The 23,155-nt window shown below is 40.9% G+C and overlaps 1 protein-coding gene across 1 annotated transcript in view; it reads left to right on the top strand.

Moving 5' to 3' along the window:
* The window catches only part of TBXAS1 (thromboxane A synthase 1), a gene marked incomplete at both ends in the record, with an annotated part of 227,428 nt that overhangs the window by 149,672 nt on the left and 54,601 nt on the right, over positions 1-23,155 (top strand). Inside the window, one exon of the mRNA XM_079549659.1 lies at positions 9,923-10,237. Within this exon, the coding sequence (XP_079405785.1) occupies positions 9,923-10,237 (315 nt within the window). The remainder of the gene's footprint in view (positions 1-9,922; positions 10,238-23,155) is intronic.

Consider the following 23,155-nt stretch of genomic DNA (forward strand, 5'->3'; position numbering starts at 1 on the left):
AGACAGCTGGTATTCTGACATACTGTTAATATTCATGTGTTTCTGAATTTGTTTTTTTTTTCTTCAGTGTGTGACTTTAGGAAGCATTCCAGACCACGGTGCTGCCTGACTGTTATTTTTCATGCATCTCTAGTCTGGCAGAGGACAAAGTGGCATGAAAATACATAAAATGCCGTCTAATTTTTCTTTTGTTCTTTCATTCATGCACAACATGCTTCTTCTGTGTGTTTATCAGTGTGTGCAAAATGCCTATATTTGCAAGATAATGGACGTGTAAATATTAGAAAGTCGAACTGAAACTCTCTGAAGGGAAGGAGGGCAGGGTGAGAATGCTTCCTGCTACTGAGGAGCCATCTATTGGATAAAGCTCATAACTGAACCGAGCATCCATGAAACTGCAGAGAATAACACAATTTGTTATTGGTCACTGGGCAGAAAATAATCCTTTCCTTCCCAATGCTGTTTTTACCAACTGTGCTGAAAATCAGTACCCCTTCACGCGCAGGAGTGGAGATCCACATGTAGAGGAGATTTATGTACTATTGGTAAAAGCCAGTTTAACATAGCCAAAGATCTGATATAAATCCTGCTGTAGCGTGCAGGTGTGATTGTGAATGGATAAAGCAGCAGTGGGATTGCCCACCAGCACTGGAGAGCAGTTGCTCAGAAAAGCAATAGTAAGGAAAGTGGTGTTTTTCAGATTGCTAATAAAGACGATAAATAGCACTGTGCTTTTCATAGCAGCACATATCTTTTACACCAGTTTAACAGTTGTAATTAGCTTAGTTAAAAAATAATGAGATTTTTTGTTACCCAGAATTACTTGATGCCCTCACAAAACCGAATAATGAGGTGTTCCTTCCTGCAATATATGCAGTGTGTATGTAAGATGGTACAGAAAGGGAGAATCTGGAACAAACTGTGGGAAGAGATGGGGGAAGACAGGATGTGACCATTAAAGCTACCAGACATCTTGGTAGCTGTTTGAAGTGAGTGGTGGGGCTTTAAGGAAGAATGAAGAATAAAGGAGAAATAATGAGATTTCTATGCATTATCTGTGAATGTCAGGCAACTGCTAAAACCAGGACTGATTATTAATCAGAAATTAAATTTAAGTAAATACAATTATAATCTCTGGCAAATAAAATAAAAATGGCAGTGGGGCTGTCTGCAACAGCAGCCTTTATTCAGCAGTTTGAGTCAGTTGAGGGTCAAGTTGCTGGGTGTCAGGCACTTATCCTACAACACTCCCTTCCTGCATCCTCCCTTCCTCCTGCAAATAGAGGAGGGGAGGAGTGTTGGATGGTTCACTAGAAGGCCAGATAAGCTTGGGGAGAGGGTGTGTGCATACAGCATGCAGCAGGGTGGTCAGCTCTGTGCTGTTCTGGGAGTTTGTACCAGTTCCACTCACTGATGGGCATAGGGGTCCTGGCCCAAGCTCTTCTCCTTCCCCAGTTACTTTGTCACTTACTGCATTTGCCTGCTGTGCATTCTGTTAACCTCACTCCTCCACCTTTGAAAAGCAAAGCATATGCAAGCAGAGGAAACATAGCTACAGCATGCACATACCCAGTATTTACTGATAATAGCAGCAGTCATTATCAGTGTTTTATTATGCCAAATGTTTTTTGCAAATATAGAATGAAGAGGTTCCACTGTCATTTGAGGCATGCTTCTGTAAGGTGTGTAGTGGTGATTGGGTGATAATGTGTGAGTGATGGCATTCAGTGTCCATAATTGTAATTACTCATCATCCCATATCTGCCTTCAGCCAAGGGATTTCAGGCAAGAGGTCTACATATTTAAGATCAAAAACATCCTCCTTCTGTGTGAGCCATGAAGACCTATGCTCAGCTTGTCTCAAGTAGAAATAGTTCTTTGCTCTCTCTTCACTAACAGTGAGAACCAAAATTCAAAATCATCTCTGGATTACGTGGGGATGTTTTCAGAACACATCTCTTGTCTTTCAAGATGTGAGCACTTTAGTGCCACTTGCAGCATCATCAGGCGAAGGGAGATGAGGCCCTAACAAAGAAATAAAAAATGCCCCCACGCTTTGCTCTTTCAGGCCCAATTAGGTTTGCCTGTGCCTCTGTAGATAACTAAACGCTCTTAATTTAACCCTACTTTTTGAAGGATGGAATGCCTGAGTGGCAGCATGAAGATGTAAACCAACTGAGAAATTCTGTTTGCCCAAAGCCCAAGTGAGGTTGTAGAGCTTCAAGTACCAGAGTTTGTTCCACTGCCTGAAAGCTCAGCGTGTGTGAATGGGAGCCAAAGAGAATATTGTCAACTCCTTGGACCAGAATAGAAGTTCTGTGCAAAATCCCCAAGGAAGGAAGAAAACAGTAGCACCAGAATGCTTTTCTCTCTCATCTCTTGTACTAAGCAACGTATAGCAGTATGGTTCTCTCTCACCTTCACGCTTTGTTAGAGGCCTACTGAGGTATCTTAAATATATAGACACGTATAAGTACGAGTTGTGGAGCTCCAGACACAGGAGGTGCAGCAGGGTGCCATCTGATGATCTTCAAAGTGTGCAGTGACTCCCTGCAGGAGGAGAAAACTCTCCAGTGACAAAAATGGCTCAGAGCTAGGGCAGACCACCTGCGGAGGCTGTGGGAATCTGAAGCTTGGTTGGGTTTTTAAGAGCAGGTTAGACAAACCGCTGTCAGGGCTGTTTTGGCTGATCCTGCTTTGTGGTGAGGGGATGGAGTAGCCTCTTTCTCTGATGTGATGGTGCTTTCTGCTTTAAACTCTCTGAGTCTGTAAATCTGTTTTCATCCTAGGTCTTAGAGGGGTTTCTGAATCATCATTAGCTTTTCCACATGGGGTTTTCTGAGGTTTGATGTGTGTTGTACTGATTTTACAGATGGAGAAGCTGTAAATGTATTTTAAAGGCAAAATACAGAACTCAGCTCTCAGCATCCTGGCTTCTAGTGGTCAGTGCTTTAACTGCCAATTCACATTGCTACTCTGTAGATATGGTAGCCAACTCAGCCAATAAAATCTGTAATCTATGTGATGCTTGAATTTATACTTAAAAATAATAATTATTTAAAAAAAAAAAACAAAAAAACAAAACAAAAAATCCCACAACATCAGACACATGCAGGAGATGTTTTATACTTTCCATGCCAAGGTGCTTTGAACAGCTTGCTGGCAACACCTGCCCATTCTGGGTCCTGCTTGGCACTTCAGGGAGCATTTTTGTGATATTGTTATAGGGACTCTTCTTTCTTTGAAGCAGAAAGCAAAGGCATTTATGTGGCTTTTGACATCAAATATGGTGTCATTCAGTACTTGTGCTCTCTTACTTCAGTAGACTATAGCCAGAATCTCCCATGGAGTTTAGAGCTGATAATATGTAAAAATAGCAGAACAAGCCCAAAATAATAAGAAATCTTCCCAGTCTGGGGTTTTACTGCAAATGTTAAGATTAGACCAGGTTGACAAAGATTTCCAATTTCCAAGTGAATGCTCAGTCAATACTTTTTTTTTTTTTTTTTTTTTTTTGCTTTGAATTTACTCAGGATTTTAACTCAAATCACATTGCTTTGTAAGACATGCGTGCCTTTAGAAGCTCATTTACTATCAAAACATTGCAGTGGATCCTCCAGCTGATGTTAACAAATGCAAACAAAACATTTTTTTCTGCCAACTGCTCTTGAACAACGGTCAGACCCTGCAGTTCAACAGAGTCCTTCCAGTGTTGAGCGCTGTCAGCAAGAGTGCAGTCCCCACAGCCTGCAAGGCTATCAGCTCTGGCCTCCCAGATAATTCCAGCTTCTAAATTCAAGCACAAGGTGAAAGGAAGATCTCTCTAAGAGATATAGGGGCTGGTGTGTTTGCAGAGAGACTGGCTTATTTTGTGATTTCACTGAGAAATCAAATGAAACCTGTTGGTGAGGTTGAATGTGACCCTTTCAAAGCTGTTTGGAAAAATGATAGTTATAGTGGGACGGCATTTTGTGCCTCTTTTTCAAGAGGATCTTGGTAGCTACTGTAGTGCTTTGCTGATAACTGCAGTGTGACACAGGGTCCTCACCTAAAAAGATGTTTCCTTAGTTAAACTTAGAAAAAGTGACCTTGATATAAACGAATATAGCAGTGTTTCTATGAGTTTGTAGAACAGAATATTTCACTGAGATCGGAGCTTTACATCAGTTAGATAAGGATTCTGAAGCTTAGCTTCTGTTTTTTTGAGCTGCCATCAGGGATTTCAGAAGGGCTAGGAAGGTCTGCACAACTTACTTTGTGTAGTATTGTACTAACAGCATCATGTTTGCATGACTTTTTCACCACAACAAGTGCTTTACAGAATACTAAGTAATCATGTTTTCTAGACTGATTCCTTAAGTTGCTTTTCGTAGTTTTGATATATTCTCAAGACAGGGAATTGAACTATTGAAGTAGTACAAAATTCAACTATACTTTGTACAAAATCCGAGTGAACTCACAGCTTTAGGAACAAAAACTGAGATGTGTAAGTTGCTCTGAAAGTAATGCCTGCTACTTATTCCGAGGAAACTACAACACATACAAAGAGCACGATAACATTATTTGACTGAGCAAATTCGCAGCTACAAAATGCTTTTTTTTTCTGCATAGTCACCACCATTACATTTTCACCACCGATGAACAAGAGCATTCACACCCTGCTCATAAAAATGTGAACCAGTGCAAGTGACCCACTGTTCCACAGCTGCTCTGACAGCGTCATTGCCAGGAAAACATGGCCCATACAATCCAACTTTCATTGGCCCAAATGGATGGAAGATGCTAAATCCTGACTATATGGTGGGAGTGGAAGGGCAGCCTAGCCAAGATAGAGAGTGTGCTCCATGGTCTTTAAACCATTATGGGGTTATGCATTGTAGTGCTGCCAGAGAAAAGTTGTCTTCTTCTCAGGTCTGGAAGCTCAGGCCTTCAGCTTAGTCACAGTTGCAAAGTAGCTGTCAGAGTTTATGGTTTGTGTGGGTTCCTGTAAGTCCAGAAGGATCACCTCTGTCCTATTTCAAAAGACAGTGCACAGTACTTTACCCACCGAGGACTGTGTCTTGAAATATTTTTTTGATAGGGAATTCACGTCACCTCTCCATGAGCTGCTGTTTTGACTTTGGCTCGTAGTGGTGACACCACAGGTCATCACCAGTAATGATGTGATCCAGGAAACCATCACCTTCGGTCTTATATTGGTTCAATAGGTCCTGACAAATTTGCATACGGTGTTCATTCTGTTCTTATGTATTTGTGTAACCCACCTGGCACAAATTTGATGGTACTCCAGTCCAGCATTGCCACCATCATTTCCAATGCACCAAAGCCGATATTCTGCTCTGTATGCAATTCCCTGGTCATAATCTGCTGATTTATGTGGACGAGCTGATCAAGATGGTCTTCATTTCATGGTGTGAAAGCTGTGTGTGGCTGCCAGGAAAGTGCCTTGTCTTTTCACATCACTGTCACTACTGCTGAAACACAGCACCTACAGCCTCACTGTGCTCGCATTCACTGTTTGGTCTCTATCAATGCTCAACAAGTGTCGATGAATGTCAGTGGGTGCCATTTTTTTGCATGGAAGAATTCAGCGATGAACCTTTTTTTTCATACGCACCTCTATGTCAGACCCATTTGGTCAGACTGCCTCTCTGCTGCCATCTGTCACACAGCAACAACATGGAATGCAATATTAGTGAGAAGGTTTGACTTCTACTGCCATGCCACCAACTTTCTCCTGATGCTATGGGCCAACATAATAAAATAGGAGACATTACTTTTGGAGCTGCCCTCGTACATTTGATAGTCTATCTTAGGTAATTTTTTCACATTACCTAGCAGAAGATTCATATGCCTCAGTCTCTCTATTGAAAATGTAACTGAAGGGTCCCCTGGATCCCCAAATCAGTAGTGAATTTGCCAAAAGTTGGCCAGTATGTCAGTAGTTGATATAAAAGCACAGTTCTCTGTTTAGGATGGGAAGATCTAGAGACATCCCCCTTCCCCCAAGATCCTCGTCCTCTGTGAGAAGAACCATGACGCACTGCATGTGAATGATATCTCTCTTTTCTTCTGACAGTTGCAAAACTTGAAAGTGGTGATTTAAGGAGGGGTGATAGTTACTGCCTTTCCTGGTATAGCACACATCTATTCTTCCAGTACGTAGCACATAGCTCATTACAGTTCTGTGCAGAATGATTTCTCTGCATGGCCAGGTGATGCTTAAGGAGGCTAATGAGAGAAATGATATGGCCCAGAACACTGGTGTCAGGAAATATATTGCAAGGTGTCTATCTCAAGGAAGCTGAAAGTAGAACTTGTCTTATTATATATTTCAAAGGGGATGTCTGTGTCACCACCAAGTTAGGCATACACTCTGTCCATGCTGCATTCAAATTACAATTTTTCAAGTAGTATCTTTCCATTCAATTTTCATTGGCTTAATGATAAACTCTCTGTTGTATCATGGCAAACTAGAGTCTACACCATTCTTTTGAAGCAGGAACTCGTTTCTAAGGCTATTGTAACATAACTATGCAAGTATCAGAGGACAGGATAGAGGCTATTATGGGCTTTTGCTTTTCGTAAGGAAAATCAAAGAAATGTCCCTAATGGTAAAGGAAGCCAACAGCCACACATGATGACCAGAGAATGTTTTTGTGCAGTGACACTGTCAGTGCCCGGTCTGTTGTCATGTTGAAGAACTGGCTTATTTTTTTTCTTTCTCTATTTTTTTTTTCTTTACTGCCGTCAACCTAAGTAGAGAAAAACCCTGTGAATTTTCATGAGATACCTTTTCCTCATTTCCAGCACTTAAAAATCCAATTATATTTGGTTTTATGCTAGTATTTGCCTCTATTGCCATTGTTAGGTTTTTGAGTCAGAGTGATTTTTCTATTCTGATGGTGCGGAATGAAAATATGTTTCATTATGACTGGTTATAACCCTGGAAATCTTTTCTCTCGCTTGGGTTGATGATTATTTTTATGTTGCATTCTATACTGATGCCTAAAGTGAAGTAGAATGAACCATAAGGAAGAGAATCTTTGCTAAAATATATTTCCTTGCATTGTGTAAAATTATCTTGAACAAAGCTTGCATCTTACAAATGTTATGCTTCTTTCCTCTCACTGTTGCTCAAATAGTTTTTAGAGATGAATGTGTTTTTTGTAAGGATTGTTTATGAAACTATTGTTCTTAGCAACCTATGCTCACCTGTGAACAAACTGCGTAGCACAGATAGTCAGTTGTTTCTAGATAGTGTGACCTTATAAGCAGATTCTGTAACGAGACATTTTGAATTTCTAACCAAATATATTATGAGAGTAATAGAAATAGCCCCTCAAAATGGCCATGGAGGCATTTCAGAGCACATTCTTGGGAATATTCACTAGTGCTAGCATTCATTAAGTTTGTTTTCAGCAAAAATTTTCATGAATGAGTTTTCATTCAGTAGTCATTGTGATTATCCCTGTTCTATGACAGCGTTAACAATATGCTTTGTACAAGGTCCAGATCTGATTTTATCTAAGGCTGGAGAAACATTTTGTAGGATCTCCAGAGAATGTATTGTCTAAATAAAAGACCAGACTCAGCTTACAGTTCATGACTTGGGACTGCAAGTCCTTGGAGAGCAATGAATTTATTTACAAGAAAATTCACAGCTAGAGAAGGATAAATGCAGAAGTTTTCCAAATGTTTTGCCATTTGAACAATATTATATTGCAGTAGTACAACTCCAATGAATATGAATGTAATTATATTGTTGTAAAAGTAGTTTAGGCAATGATGGACTAGTTGTATGAAGAAAAGGGAATATCTCTACAGATGCAGTTCATTATTTTACTGTTCTAGTTTATTCGCTCGCTAATGAACACAGTGGAAATGTTTTGTTTTGGTTTGTAACCACTGTAACCCAAATATATGTACAGGTGTAATACCTGAAGTGTTGGCCATACCAAGAGCTGGACTCTCTGTTGTACAGTATATGGACTCCCAGCTTGTTAATAAACTCCTCCTGGAGATGCTAAGTAGAACTTTCAGCTGTGGATAGCATGTGTATGCATGAAATCTTGTTCCCTGCAGTCTAAAGGAAAATGAAAGAGTGGAATTATTCTGTAACAGTTGACTAGAATCAACAGTTTGAATCTGGAGATTGTGCTTAAGTCTAGGCACAAGGAAGTATTTTCATAGCTGGCTTGTTCACTGGGCAGTATGTATTTAATTCTGCTTTCTGTGCCTTCACTTCTCAGGAGGAGAAGCACTTGAAGGTGATGCAGTTTGGCCAATTTGTAGACTGCTTTCTGAGCACAGTGACTAGTTCTGGCTACTCTCTGGAGCATTAGGTCTCAGACATAGCAGGATACAATATACACTATGGACATAAGTATAAGTACGTAATGTACATGTGCAAAATGAAAAGTTTCTGTGGAATGGAGAGAGGGAGCTGCTAAAGATGCAGTATGCTAATTCCTTCTATTACTCAGACTTCAAAATAACCACTCCTTTTTGCTTGTAGCAATTACTTGTTCTCAGTCAGAACAGTTTGTTGGCAGCAGAGAAAAGCACGACTAAATATTTCTCTTGTTTCATTGCTCTCTTTTCCATGTCATATAGAAAAAAACTACCCGATTAATTCCTTTGACGTTTGTATTAATTACTCCTTCCTTAGTCTTATCTTGTTTTTCTGTCCTTTCCTCTCATTTTCCCATTTCTTTGTCTCTCTATTAGTAGACATTGAAATGATTTCTTCGTAATAGTTACTTGCAGGTTTACAGGGTTTGGATTGGTTTGGTTTTACTTTTCTGTAAGAAAGACTTGGTCCCTTCTCTTGTCCGTCCCAGTGCACAAGTTGTCATGTGCTGGTACTGTAAGTCCACTTACACTTTAAGTCCTTGAGCTATCATGTATTCTGTTGGTATTTGAGGAATTGAAAATCAATCATATAGCCTTATGGCTTAGGTTCAGCACAATTCTATTATGCCCACTTGAAAATGTCAATTCAAACCTTTTGGGTTATATTTCAAAGCCTAATCAAGCTTGCTGTCCAGGCTGGTTTGGAGTCAACTCACTCTTGCCCATGGGTCTGCTTATTAGAGTTTGTCTGTCAGAGGCTAGTGCAGAAGAAAACAGTTTTCATAACAGTACAATCATTCAATGGATGTTTTACAAAGACAGGTTGCCCAGACAAATATTTTAGCAGAGGAATGCTTACAGTTGCAGTGCACTTCTGCAAGTATGTTAAAAAAAAAAAAAAAGAAAAAAAAGAAAAAAAAGCAAACAACCTGCATTGATATCAGAATGTTTACCACTGTACTTTCTCATTAAATTTATTGATTTTTTGATAGTTTGTTGAGATTGGTTTCTAGTCCTGTCTTGTCAAATTGGTACAGAAAGGATTGTAGATGCCAACCTAAATGTAGGAGACCTTTCATATTTTGGACCATGTGAATAAGTGGGGATGATGCCTCCAAACAGATGGGTCAAAAATGCTGGAAGAACAACCTAAGCAGGAATTGCTTAGAATTGCATCATGCTTGGCAGATGTGCCTTGGACCATGCTTTGAGTATGTCAAAGTACTTCCAGTAAGTGTGAAAGGCTTACCCTGCAGTTGAAAGAAGCTCTGTTTGGAGTGAGCCATTAGCAGTCCTCTGTGAAAATATGTACCTTTATATATTGGAGGCAGATGAGCCTTGTCCTTTAGAGAAGAACACAGTGGTAGGCCCTTAGTGGTGGCATTTCTAGCTGATTTATTAGAAGTCTCTTCATTCAGTGAAAAGTTGTTGCCTGTCCTATGAGTGGGCAGTATAAATAGGAAACAACTCTCTCCTTTCATCTCCCATAGATAAAGGCATTGCTCTATGACCCATTCTTTGTGCTTCTTCTCATTCATTGTGCTTCTTCTCACCCTGTGTTCTGCAGAGGCGCAGAGATTTTCTCCAGTGGATGCTTGACTCCCGCAACTCAGCTGATGCCTTAGCAGGTGAATATTTTGATAAGATCTGTCCAGCCACCACTTCCAGCCAAAATGAGGCGCCTCTTGTTGACAAGACCCCATGTGAAAAGGCTCAGAAGATGCTAACTGAGGATGAAATAGCAGGCCAAGCTTTTCTCTTCCTGATTGCTGGGTATGAGACCACCACTAGCACACTGTCCTTTGCCACGTATTTGCTAGCAACCAACCCGGAGTGCCAGGAGAAGCTGCTTCAGGAGATAGATGAGTTCTCAGCAAAACACGTGAGTACGATATGCTAGTGTGGAGCTTTTTGCAGGGAGTTAGGCAATATGGACATCACACAGACATGACACATGCATGGCTCCTATTTGCATCGGTTTTGTGTGTACTGTTTATTAATATGCTGTGAAGATTTGCACATTGTTACCCTAGTTTTTCTCTTTCATAGGTGAAGGATAAATAGAGGAAAGTTATTTGGTCAATAGTTAGCTCTAATTTGCCTTAAAGTGAATAATATTTTATGTTTGCTGATGGTGTGTCCTCTGATTTTCAGTCAGGAGCTTATGAGAGACACAGTACCTATTTGAAGTAGAGATTTTTTGGAGCAAAACTTCAAAATTGGTCTACGTATATTGATATTTATTGTGGGGCTCTTTTGTGTTTTATTTCTTTATTTACTATTCATTCATTTTGAAATTGTTAAATGATGTCACTTTTCAGCAACTGAAGAGATGACTCAGGAACTTTGTGTCATAATGAAAATTTAACCTTTACAAAATATCTGACATTGTTGAAATTAACCAGCTATGGGCATATTCTAAAAATAGACATTTTTATAGTTTCCTGTTGTCCTGATAATTTTTTTCTTTCTGTGGTCAACTGTGATCTTTGTAAGTATGTGAAGAGAGTTATTATTAATCATAGGCTTCAAAGTTTATTCCTTTATTTTTTCTTCAGGAGCAGAGTATAAGTGTGTGCTTAAAAAAAGAAGTCACTCATATGTAATTCTCTTATATTGTTTTAGAATGATTTCCCCTTCATTTTCTTTATTTACCAAGGAAGTTCACGTTTCCTGGTTAATCATCAACAGCATTTTGCATACCTAGCAGACAGTCCGGCAACCATTGTTGTACTCCACACAAGTCGTTAGTTATGAGAATTCAGGCTGAGTGGCTTTATCTTTTTCTTTCTACTTTATTTTTTTGTATTGGCTCAAAAGGCCAACCGACAAAAAATGACGCAAGGGATGACTGTCTTGCAGAATTTATATGCTGGATTTGCATACTGAAATCCTTAATGATACAATTTGGTAGTTTTATGCTTTCTATGCATTCCATGCACTGTATTGTACTTAGAGAACAAGAAAAAGAGTCATATGATTATCTCCTTGGCTGGCAATATAAAGTTCTTGATTAGGTAAAAGTATGCCCATTCTAGTGTTACTGTTTCCCTCCTTTTGGTTGGGCAAATAGAAAAGCCTGAATTTGTGTACACAGAGTGTATATTTTGTCTTGCATGAAGATAGTTTGAGAGTAGTGCTTCTCCATCAGATTCTTTTAACTTTGAGAGTGCAGATGGACAACAGCTGAGCTTTTCCTCAGTGCATGCTTCATATAGAATTATCATGGAATCATAGAATGGTTTGAATTGGAGGGGACTTTAAGGATCATCCAGTTCCAACCTTCATGCTATGTGCAGGGTTGCCGCCCACTAAATCAGGTGTATACATAAGATCAGATATATCTCTGGTGTAAGTTAATACAATGAAACCATTGATGTGCTACATTCTAACTTACAGAATTCAGTTTATTTTCCTAGGTCATTAGCTCTATGATGCTCTAGTTGGACCATATATTTATTTGTTTCATTCACATACAGCAACAGACCTAATCACGTCCAGCTAGCTCAGTTGACTTCGTTTATGCTTGCAAAGTTGTGAAAGTGCAGTGTGGCCTGGAATATTTGTGATTTACTGATTAATACTGGAGGCAGAGTTGCACAGGAGAGATCCCTGTTATGTAACCTCAAGGAGAATATGTTTCACTTTCTCTCCAATTCATTAAAACTAACAGCCAAAGAAGCTAAAGTGAAACTGCTGGCAGAGATCTTTAAATATGACAGGTTCATGATGTCCTTTCTATGTGTGTGTAGATGAGTATGTGAATTAGTATACTTTTCAAAGTAATTGCATAAAAAGCTGCTGAGGAATATTTGCCCTGGAAGCTGTCATTAACTTTTTGTAGACTTTTCATGGAGGGAGACCGTTTACGCGTCCATACCTGTATTAACAACTACTGTGCTCCCATAGACACAGATTCACAGTCTGGCACAGATGGCAGTGAGGGCTGCTGGGTGCACACTGCACACATTTTGGAGACTTTATTTTGGGTTACTTCTTATCTGATCCTGCGCACCAAAGGCCACTTAGCAGTTGGAATGATCTTCTACTTTAAGTGCTATTAAAGGAACCCTGGGGGCAACCCTGAAGACTATAGTGTGGACCTGTGCAACAGGCTTGCTTGTAAGCATGCTCCTGATCCAAGCTGGAACACTAATCCATTTGATATGGTCTGTCTGAGCTGTCACTCATTTTATTAGTATTTCAGTAACAATACAATCCAAATGAATAATGCTAGACTCTATTGATCTTCTAAGAAGAATATTTGGCCTCTGCAACATCAAAGGGGAATTGTGGAACTAGGAACAATTGTAGCAGGGAAGATAAAACATGATGTAGAGAGATGGCACTCAAATTAGTGATTTTTTTCATGTGAGTAGTACACACAGTGTCATCCCAAGCAGTGTCCTGTGTTTTGAATTGATTGGAAGAACCTTTCAAATCATTTCCCCATACTTTTCTATTTTCAGGTTTATCAGAGAACATACATGACTGTACAGCTGAGGAGAGCAGGGAGATGACTGTTCCTGAACTGTCTTTTAAGCAAGGAAATTCATGGTTGTAATCTGTGTAGCTCCATTCTTATTATAAACAGATTGTAATTTGACGGAGGACAACACACTGCTTGAGCCTATTCCAAAATAAAAATAAGGATGCAACAGTTCAGTCCCCTGAGTGACTGTAATTAGCTACATTTAGCCTAGAAAATAAGATCCACATGGACAGTTTGCAAGTTACAGGAGTTATTTTAAAACAAGGATACGTAGATGCTATGTTCATTTGTCATGCAAGAGAGAGGAAGAGGGCATAACAGCTACAGTTTGTTATCAAGTCAGTTGCTAAGAAATTTGATTAGGTTATAGCCTGTGCTCAGCACATCAGCTTTGCTCTTATCAAGGTGCTTTGCAGTTTTCCAAAAGGAGGTTAGAATGCCAAAGCATGGAGAATAGTACGGCCAAGTTGTTATGACAGGTGGTTGAAGACGGCTTTGATTTGCAGATATGCAAGTGTTAAACACAGTAACCTCTCCAGCCAAATTTATACTTCGGTAACTATAACTACTAAATGCTCTCTACCACGTTCCCCTTCTTTCCTCCAAGCATTTCAGTTGCCTCATGCAGCATGCTTTATTGCCTTAATTTGTGCTTGTAGAGCTGTGGTGTGATTTTACAGCAGCTGCTGTGTTTCATCCTGGGGATGGCTGTACTTCAGTGGTGGACAGAGTGATTTATGTGTAGACAGATCCTAGTTCATACACTCATTTACTAAAGTTTATAAAGACATGTGGGAGCCATCTGAGAAAAGGTGCTATAAGCGACAGGCGCAGTTCCAGTTTTCCTGACACACCAGTCAAAAACTCAAAGTACAGTGTCCTTGTGATAGCATGATAGGAGAGCAAGACCAGTGCATCTGGTCCTACAGTGGTGTTTTGGCGGCTCTGATTAGGATACCCTTGAGTTTGCTCCGATCTTCATCTATCTTGCCTGCACAATGATTACCTTAGAGGAATAGAACAGCAGGAAAGGGAAGGAGAAAGCAAGGCTCACTGAGAGAACTTTACACCAGGTATGAAGTGGGAGGAGGTTAAAACAAGGCTTGCTAGAGATAAGCCTGTGGGAAATATGATGGGACTGGGGGAGATGTGAATGGCTCAATTGAAGTGCATCTACACCAGTGCACACAGCATAGGCAACAAATGAGAGGAGTTGGAAACCATCATGCGGCTGGCAAACTATGACTTTGTTGCCATTACTGAAACATAGTGAGATTGCTTCCACAACTGGAGTGCTGCAGTGGATGGCTATAAGCTCTTCAGAAAACATAGGCAAGGAAGGAGGGATGGTGGTGTGGCTTTTTGTGTTAGAGACCATTTTGATGTTATTGAGCTACAACTGGGAAAGATAAAACTGAGACTTTGTGGGTAAGAATCAGCAGGAAGACTAATAGGGGAGATGTCTTGGTGAGGATCTGTCAGGATGAAGAGACAAACAAGCCTTTCTAGGAGCAGCTGGCAGAAGTTGCATGATTGACAGCCCTTGTTTTATTCAACTTCCCTGATATATACTGGAAACAAAATAGAGAACAGAAGAAGCAGTCTAGGAAGTTTCTAGAGTGTGTAGAAGACAAATTCCTGGCACAGATGGTAAGAGAGTCTACTGGGGGCGGTACCCTGCTACTTCTGTTGTTCACAAATATAGAAGGACTGGTGGGAGATGTGGAGGTCGGGCGCTGTCTTGGGCAGAGTGACTGCAAAATGGTAGAGTTCTCTATTCTTGATGAAGTCAGGAGAGGGCTCAGCAAAACTGCTATCTTGGGCTTCTGGAGGGCGGACTTGGAACTATTCAGGACACTGATAGGGAGAGTTCATTGGGATTCAGTCCTGAAGGCAAAGGGATTCAGGAAGGCTGGACACTTCTCAAGAAGGAAGTCTTAGAAGTGCAGGAGCAGACTGTCCCCCTCTGCTGTAAGATGAGCAGGCGGGGAATAAAACCGGTGTGGATGAACAGAGAACTTCTTCTGAGGCTCTGGAAGAAAAAGAGAATTTATCACCTGTGGAAGAAGGGGTTGGAAAGAGACACAAAGGGAGAAAATTATAAAGGCAAAAGCCAAGTTTGGACTCAACCTGGCCACTATAGTAAGAAAGAACAAAAAACTTTCATATGAGTACATTAACATTAAGAGGAGGGCCAAGGAGAATCTCCATCCTTTACTGGATGTGGCATGCAATGGGACTGCTCAGGAGAAGGCTGAGGTTCTCAATACCTATTTTACATCTGTCTTTAAAAGTCAGACTAATGATTCTTGGGGTACGCTACCCCCTGACCTGAAAGTCTGGGGTGAGGAACAGAATAAATCCCTCATGATTCAGGTGGAAACAGTTAGAGACCCACCTAGACTGTCACATGACTATGGGGCTAGATGGGATCCACCTTGAGGGAGCTGGCAAAGGTGATAGCCAAGCTGGTTTCCACCATTTTTCAGCATTCCTTGAGAGGTCCCAGAGGATTTGAGGCTTGCCTGCATGACTCCCATCTACAAGAAAGATCGTAAGTCAGATTCTGAAATCTACAGGCCTGTTAGCCTGATCTCAGTGCCAGAAAAGGGTATGGAACAGATCATCTTGAGTCAGATCACATGGCAAGCGTAGGACAACTGGGGGATCAGGCACAGCCAGCATGGTTTCATGAAAGGCACGTCCTGCTTGACCAACCTGATCTCCTTCTGTGATCGTGTGACCCACATGGTGGATGAGGGAAAGACTGTTGATGCAGTCTATCTAGACTTTAGCAAGACCTTTGGCACTGTCTCCCATAGTATTCTCTTGGAGAAGCTCAGAGCCCATGGCTTGGATGGGTACTCTCTTTGCTGGGTAAAGAACTGGCTGGAGGGCCGGGCCCAGAGAGTTGTGGTGAATGAAGTTTTAAATCCAACTGGCAACCAATCATGCTGGTTGTGGTGGTGTTCACCAAGAGCTGGTATTGAGTCCTGTCCTGTTTAGTATCTTTATTGACAACCTGGATGAAGGCATTGAGTACACCTTCAGTAAGTTTGCAGATGACATCAAGTTGGGAGGAAGTGTCGATCTGCCTGAGAGTAGAAAGGCCCTACAGTGGGATCTGAACAGACTGGATAGCTGGGCTGAGCCCAATGAGGTGAAATTCAACAAAAGTAAGTGCTGTGTCCTGCACTTTGACCACAACAGTCCCAGGCAATGCTACAGGTTTGGGGCAGAGTGGATGGAAGACTATAGAAGAAACAGACCTGGGTGTATTGATCAATTGAACCTTGGTTGAACATGAGCCAGTTGTGTGCCCAAGTGGGCAAGAAGGCCAATGGCATCCTGGCTTGTATCAGAAATAGTGTTGCCAGCAGGAGCAGGGAAGTGATAATTCCCGTGTACTGAGCCCTGGTGAGGCTGCACCTTGAGTATTCAGTAGATATTGCCCAGTTTATGGATAAAGATAGGTAAGTATGGTTTGTTCAAAATCCGTATCACAGCCATAGATTTAACTGATCGTTTGAAGTTACGACCCTAGCGGGTTTTCCTTATATTGTCCGGTAAACACTGATTGACAGGAGACTTAGAAACACCAGTGTGCGGAGGAATTAAGAGCAATTAGACCCAACATGGCTCTACTCTATCCAGTTTCCTATTAACACTTGCATAGCTATTCATTGCTGGAGTGATTTGTAACCAATGTTTTCACCATTGTCTAGAGCCCATAAATTTTAAGTGCACTTCAAAGTCCTGAGACACTCTCTCATTATTTAAATGGAGACTTGGAGGTTTTTCCTTAATGATGAAAAAGAAATCTTCCTATTCCTATACATATTTGCTATTCTCTTGTGCTACGGCACAGTATGACTGAAAATGTTGACTGGACCATGTTTGTGTTTCCTGCGTGTCAATAGTACTGAAGGATGCCAGCTCATTGTTTCGTTTGTGAAAAGGTACAGCTTAATTCCATTATAGTTGCTGCGTGTGGTCAGTTGTGAATGGACTGGGTTGAACTGGATTGATACATAAGGCCCCTCCTCTGTGATTTACGAGTGTGATGCTGTTATTTATCAAACATACTGGGTGTGGGCAGTGACTCATTTGGGATAACTTGGCACATCATCACTGAATTGAGTGGAGTCAGTCTATTTTACTGTGGCTTATGATTCTCTTCAACATATTGAGGAGCTCCTTCACTGATCGCTCTGCAGTCTAACAGATATGTCATATTGTAAAGGAGATTGTGCATTTTCAGAATTTCCCTTCCCTTAAAATTCCCAGAGAGCAATGAGAGGTAGCACCATTTTCATGGTGTCACTGTGCCTGATTGAGTACTTTATATTTTTAAGCTGTTTATGCAAAGAATCTCCTTGGTAGCACAGACTGCTTTCTCTGAGCATTAGTGAGAGGTGAAAGTCAGAAAGATGGCACTGTCAGGGAATTACCCACAACAATTTGCATGAATTTGGTGCCTTTCATGCAGTATCTCAAGGCACTGCACTTTCAGAAGCCAGCAACTACAGAGACTAAGCTTCACTAAGTAAATATTGCTGACGGTGGAGGCATACATTTATCAAGGGAGCCTGAATTGTAAATAGTTTGCAACAAAAATCCCACAGAAGAGAGTCGCTGTTGCACATGCATATACATGTATATATATAAAACACAGAAACAGTAGGCACAAGCAGTGTTGTATCACGTTGCTGTTTATTCCATTCCAGGAAACAACCCTCTTCAATTTCTTTATTTGTGTAAGAAGATATTACAGAGCCTCGCAGTATTCACAAGTGTCAGCTGCCAGCAATCAGTTTCGTTGTTAACAAATAAAAACATGCTTTTAAGCATTAGAGACCGAATGCTATTGAGTTATATTTCTGCAGTTCTTCACACAATGACTTGAAGTCTGAAATCAGTTAATTAGCTTTGTTTTACATCTGTATATACAGGTTGGAGATTGCTAAGTAGGAGAAGGCATTATGTCCCCACTTCCCTTAGTATCTAGAGTTTACTGATTTAAATGCAAGCTTTTGACTCAAGATCTAGATTCACTTCCCTTGGGCAGAGACCTTTTGTTCCTTTTTTTAAAATTGATATTTTCTCTTCTGTACAAGAAGAGATAGCCTGAGCAAGCACTTGAGCCCATGCTCATCTCATGTGTGCCCACTTTGACATAAGCTTGTTCCCAGACATAAAGGCTGAGGGGAAGCACTCAGGGGGTAAACTCAGGCTCACTTTGCCCTCTGTTCAAGCCTTAGCAGGTATTTATTTACCTAGTTGTCCTATATCCCAGACACCTTCATGGTGCTTACCAGAGGACTTATCCTGTAAGACTTCTGGGAAGATCCCTGCTGCTGCTCCCACTTTACAGAAGATGTGATTTGTAGATACACACAGTGGTCCTTTGTCTGAATTGTGGGCAAACAAGAAGAGTGTGGCCAGGCAGCAACCAAGTAAGGGCTATTATTTTTGCTATGTATCTGTAATTCTCATACTGTATCTACGGATTTTGACTCTCCACAGGTACCTCTTTAAAAGGGAAGTACTTCCTGGAGATGAAGGATGTTACTAGTATGGAAAGAGTTGAGATGGTCAGCTGGTAACCCCAGGGTGTGTTTTAGATATGCTTTGGCTTGAAAAGTCTACTCTTAGTTTATAGCAGCAAAGTCAGTGTTTCAGACCCCAGTGATATCTTGGCATTATTCCCCCTTCCTTGACTTTTCCAACAGTCCCACCAAAAAGACAGCGTGGTTATGAAAAAAATATATTGATTTTCTGGGGAAATCCTATCAACGGCTGTGAACTGGTGATTCTGTATGTCCTGGAGTGAGGTGCTGTTGAAATGATTAATGTGCCCATATTTCAAGGAATTTTATTTATTTTTGACATTATAAGATTCTTTTTCTCTCCTCTTCAACAAACAAAAAAAGAAAAAAAAGAAAAAAAAGTATTTTCCATTTGTTCAGTTCAAGCTTATCAGTCTCTCGCCCATGAAGTCTAATTTATCTTTTGCTTGCAATGTCACATGTTGCTCAGCGACTCTACCTTATTGCTATTCTTGAGCAAAACTGAGTCTCGGGTAATGTATGCTAGACAGATACTCATTTTCAACCCTGATTTTTTTCCTGGTAGTTTGCCATTCTCATAATAACTGGCCCACTATCACTGTTCACGTTAAAGAATTAATTTTTCTAGTGACACAGGACAGTTAACAGTGAACATCTTAAAAATGAAGTTATTTAAATGCAATTAGACAGATCTGTTTAAAGAGTAAGGAAAGGAAAGGATGCACCTTCCTCATCTTTCTGTTTCCCATCTCCTTCTTATTTATTTGTTCATTTGTTTTAGAAAAGAGCACATTTGCTTTCAATGTAAGGAAAAAATTGACTGCTGAGTAAGAAACTTGTTACAGTTTTGTTCAAATTTGTATCACAACTGCTCCAGCACACCCCTCTGGACATTTTTTGGCAATCACTCCAGAGACAGAGGAAGCCATATTCATACAATTATCAGTGTTTAATCAGTGCAGACTACCAATATCAGTGGTGTCTTTCTAGCTACAAAGTAGCAGATTATTTGCAGAGTATAATTCCAGGTAGAATTAACAGATTAAATTTTGCACTGGGCAGTTGAGCCTTGAATAAGAAGATAAGGCCAAAGCATGGTAAATAACACTCCCCACTACATCTCTGGTAGGAAAATGCACTTACTGGTCTTGTCAGAGGAGTTATATATGGTTGAAAGAGAGGTGAACACTGCATGACTTCTCAGGAATGGGGATACCCTTTGTAGGTGCACTTGCTTGATCTTTTGATGACTGTCTAGCAACTAAGGAGATTCATGTCTGTAAAGTGAGGGTAAACAAAGGTATTTAGGTACTCACATACATTGATTTTCATGGGAGTTAGACACCAAAAGGTTTTCTAGAAGGTATATGTTGCTGATCTATGAGTACCTAGCTAAGAAGGGAAGGCCAGCTGCAGGCATAATCACAGATGTAAGAAATCAGATAAACCGAATCATCTGGTCCCTCTGAATTTACAAGGGAGTGAGGATGGTCTTGGACATCTACAGGAAGAATTAGAGATTTACAAGAAGAATTAGAGATCTGTGCACGGTCAGGAGGCTATGATCTCATTGCAATCACTCACTTACTGTAACACAGTGAGACAACTCATGTGACTGGAATGCTCTCATGGATGACTGTGTACTTTTCAGGAAAGACAGACCAGCAAGGTGAGGCAGTGGACTTGCTCTTTATGTGATGGATGCTTAGGGATGAATGATGAACATGTGGAGAGCTTATGAATGAGAATTAAATGGCAGGCTAATCTGGGTGACACTAATGTGGGTGTTTACTACAGGTGGCCTGATCAGGAGGAGGAAGTTAATGAGGCCTTCTACTGGCAGCTGAAAGTAACCTTACAATCACAGGTACTGGTTCTCATGGGAGACCACCCAGATATCTGCTGGAAAAGCACTACTGTCAGGCATGTATTGTCCAGGAGGTTCCTGTAGTGCACGAAGTATAACTTTCTTACATGGGTGGTGGAGGACCCAATGAGGAAAAGTGTGCTGCTGGACTTTGATCTTACAAACAAGGAAGAACTGGTTGGGAATGTGAAGGCTTGAAGCAACGCTGGATGCAGCAACCATAAGATAATGGACTTCAGGATCTTAAATGGAAGAAACAAAGCAGTAAGTAGGATTGCAACTCTGGACTTCAGGGGAGCTACCTCTGAACTCTTTAAGGACCTGCTTGAAAGTATCCCATGGGATACATCACTGAAAGGGGGAGGAGGAGGAAGTGGGGGGAACAGAATTGATTGACACTCAAGCACCACTTCTTCCAAGCTCAAGATTGGTGCATCCCTAAGAGTCAGAAATCAGGCAAAGGTGGCAGGGAACCTACATGAATGAGCAAGGCACTGGTGGAAAAAAAAAAAAAAAAAAATAAGAGAGAGTGAGTCTGGGGAATAGAAAACTTCTTCTTGTGTCAAGGAGGGTCTAATCAGAGATCATCTGGACAAACTCAATGCACACAAATCCATGGGCCTCAGTGGGAGTACTGAGGAAGCTGGTATAAGTGATTACCAAGCCACTTTGTATCACCTTTGAAAGGTCACGGAGAACATGAGAGGTGTCTGTGGACTGGAAGAAAGTCAGTGTTACTCCAGTCTTCAAAAAGGGCAAGAAGGAGGAGCAGGAACACTACAGGCCAGTCCACTTTACCTCAATCCCTGGGAAAGTGGTGGAACAGCTTATTCTGGATGTCATCTCCGAGCAAGTGGAAAAGAAGAAGATTATCAGGAGTCCTCAACATGGATTCAAGAAGGGGAAAACACGCTTTATGAATTTGGTAGCATTCTATAGTGTCATGACTAGCATGTAGATGAGGGGACAGTGGTGGATGTTGTCTACCTTGACTTCAGCAATGCTTTTGACACTGTCTACCATAACATCCTCGTAAGTAAGCTTAGAGAGTGTGGGATAGATGAGTAGACAGTGAGATGAATAAGAACTGGTCAACTGGTAGAGGTTTGTTGTCAGTGGTGCAGAGTTTAGTTGGAGGGCTGTACTAGTGGTCTCTAGAGGTCAGTACTGGCATGGTTCTGTTCAACATCTTCATCAGTGACCTGGTTGAAGGGATAGAATGCACCCTCAACAAGTTTGCTGGTGATCTAAAGCTGGAAGGAGTGGCTGACACACCAGAAGCTGCCATTAAGCAAGACCTGGACAGGCTAGAGTGTTTGTCAAAAAGTAACCTTATGAGGTTCAACAAGGGCATGTACAGAATCCTACATTTGGGGATGAATAACTACATGCACCGGTATAGGTGAGGGGCTGATCTGCTGGAAAAGAGCCCTGCGGAGAAAGACCTGGCTGTTCTGGTGGGCAGCAGGTTGTCCATGAGCCAGCAGTGTGCCCTTGTGGTCCAGAAGGCCATTTTATGGCCAGCAGACCAAGGGAGGTGATCCTTCCCCTCTGCTCTGCCCTCCTGAGTCTGCATCTGGAGTGCTGTGTCCAGGTCTGGGCTTTCCAGTTTAAGACAGGGAACTTCCAGAGAGATCCCAGTGAAGCAGTTGGACTGGATAAACCCAAGAGGTCCTTTCCAATATGTACACTTGTGTGATTTTGTGGGGTTCTGAAACATATATCACACTGAATTTCAACATTATCAATCAACACCATTCATCAGGCTGGAACTTGTCTGCTGGGAAAAATTGTGTGCTAGACAAAACAAAAAGCATTTCCAAGCTCTCTGTTAGTTAGCTTTGAACTGTGATGAAATCCCTTTGTGTCCCCAGGATAACAGGCCAGTTTTTCAGGGGATGAACACGCTGGTCCAGCCCTGGCATCCCCATCTGCTACAGAGATCATCACTGAACTGTCTGCTTCTGAGATGCTTTCAGGACGCAGGGGAAAAAATCTTACTTTAATGGTGCTGTTCAGGATGATCTTGACTCTTGAGATGTATGAAAGCAGGTATCACTTTCTTCATGGTAAGGGCCTTTTTTTTTTGTGGAAAGAGTAAGAGAAAAAATGAAGAGAGGTATTGTGGGACAGCTCATAAAACACAGATGACCAACAAGTCATACATGTGTGTATGCACATACCTGCATATGAAAGGAGGGAGAAAATGAATTATGATTGAAGAAAATAATATCTTGTATCTGAAAGCTGAACATGGATTCCTGAATTGTACATATTATATGTGTAAGGTGAGAAAGCTGAGCTGAGGAGAACAAGTGCTTAATTTGTTAAGAAATGACAAAGTCCCAGCAGCAACCACAATGAAATTGAACTTGTATTCAACATATTAATCTCCTAAAAATGATCTTAGCTTGTGTGAATGTGAGGTCAAAATGGAATTTTTCCTCCAGGTATGTACATAAATTAGATTGCACTAATAGGAAGTAACCAGTCCATTTATTTGTCAATAAGCATTCAAAGTGAAGGCTGAATGTGCCTGTGTCAGAAGGAAATGAAACTAGTTTGCATTTCATGATTATGCAAAGCAGTTCATGCTAAAATGCACTTCTAGTGACCTCCTCCTCTATTTTTTCCCTTCTGCTATCACACTGGCAGCACATATGTATTTAAATAATTTCCATTTTTAATGATGTGTTTATGTGTTACTTTTACTTAGCATGAGATGTCTTTTGTATTGTTTGCTGTGTTTATTCTTGTGCTTCCCTTTTAATGTGGACTGAAAGAAAAAGTGGTGCTTCAGGGTGTTCCCTTGCTCTGGAACTGTGGTTGTCTACATATGAGGAAACATTTCTCTGCTTAACCAAATATGAA

Source organism: Tetrao urogallus (assembly GCF_951394365.1).
Source record: "Tetrao urogallus genome assembly, chromosome: 1".
Taxonomy (NCBI): Eukaryota; Metazoa; Chordata; class Aves; order Galliformes; family Phasianidae; genus Tetrao; species Tetrao urogallus.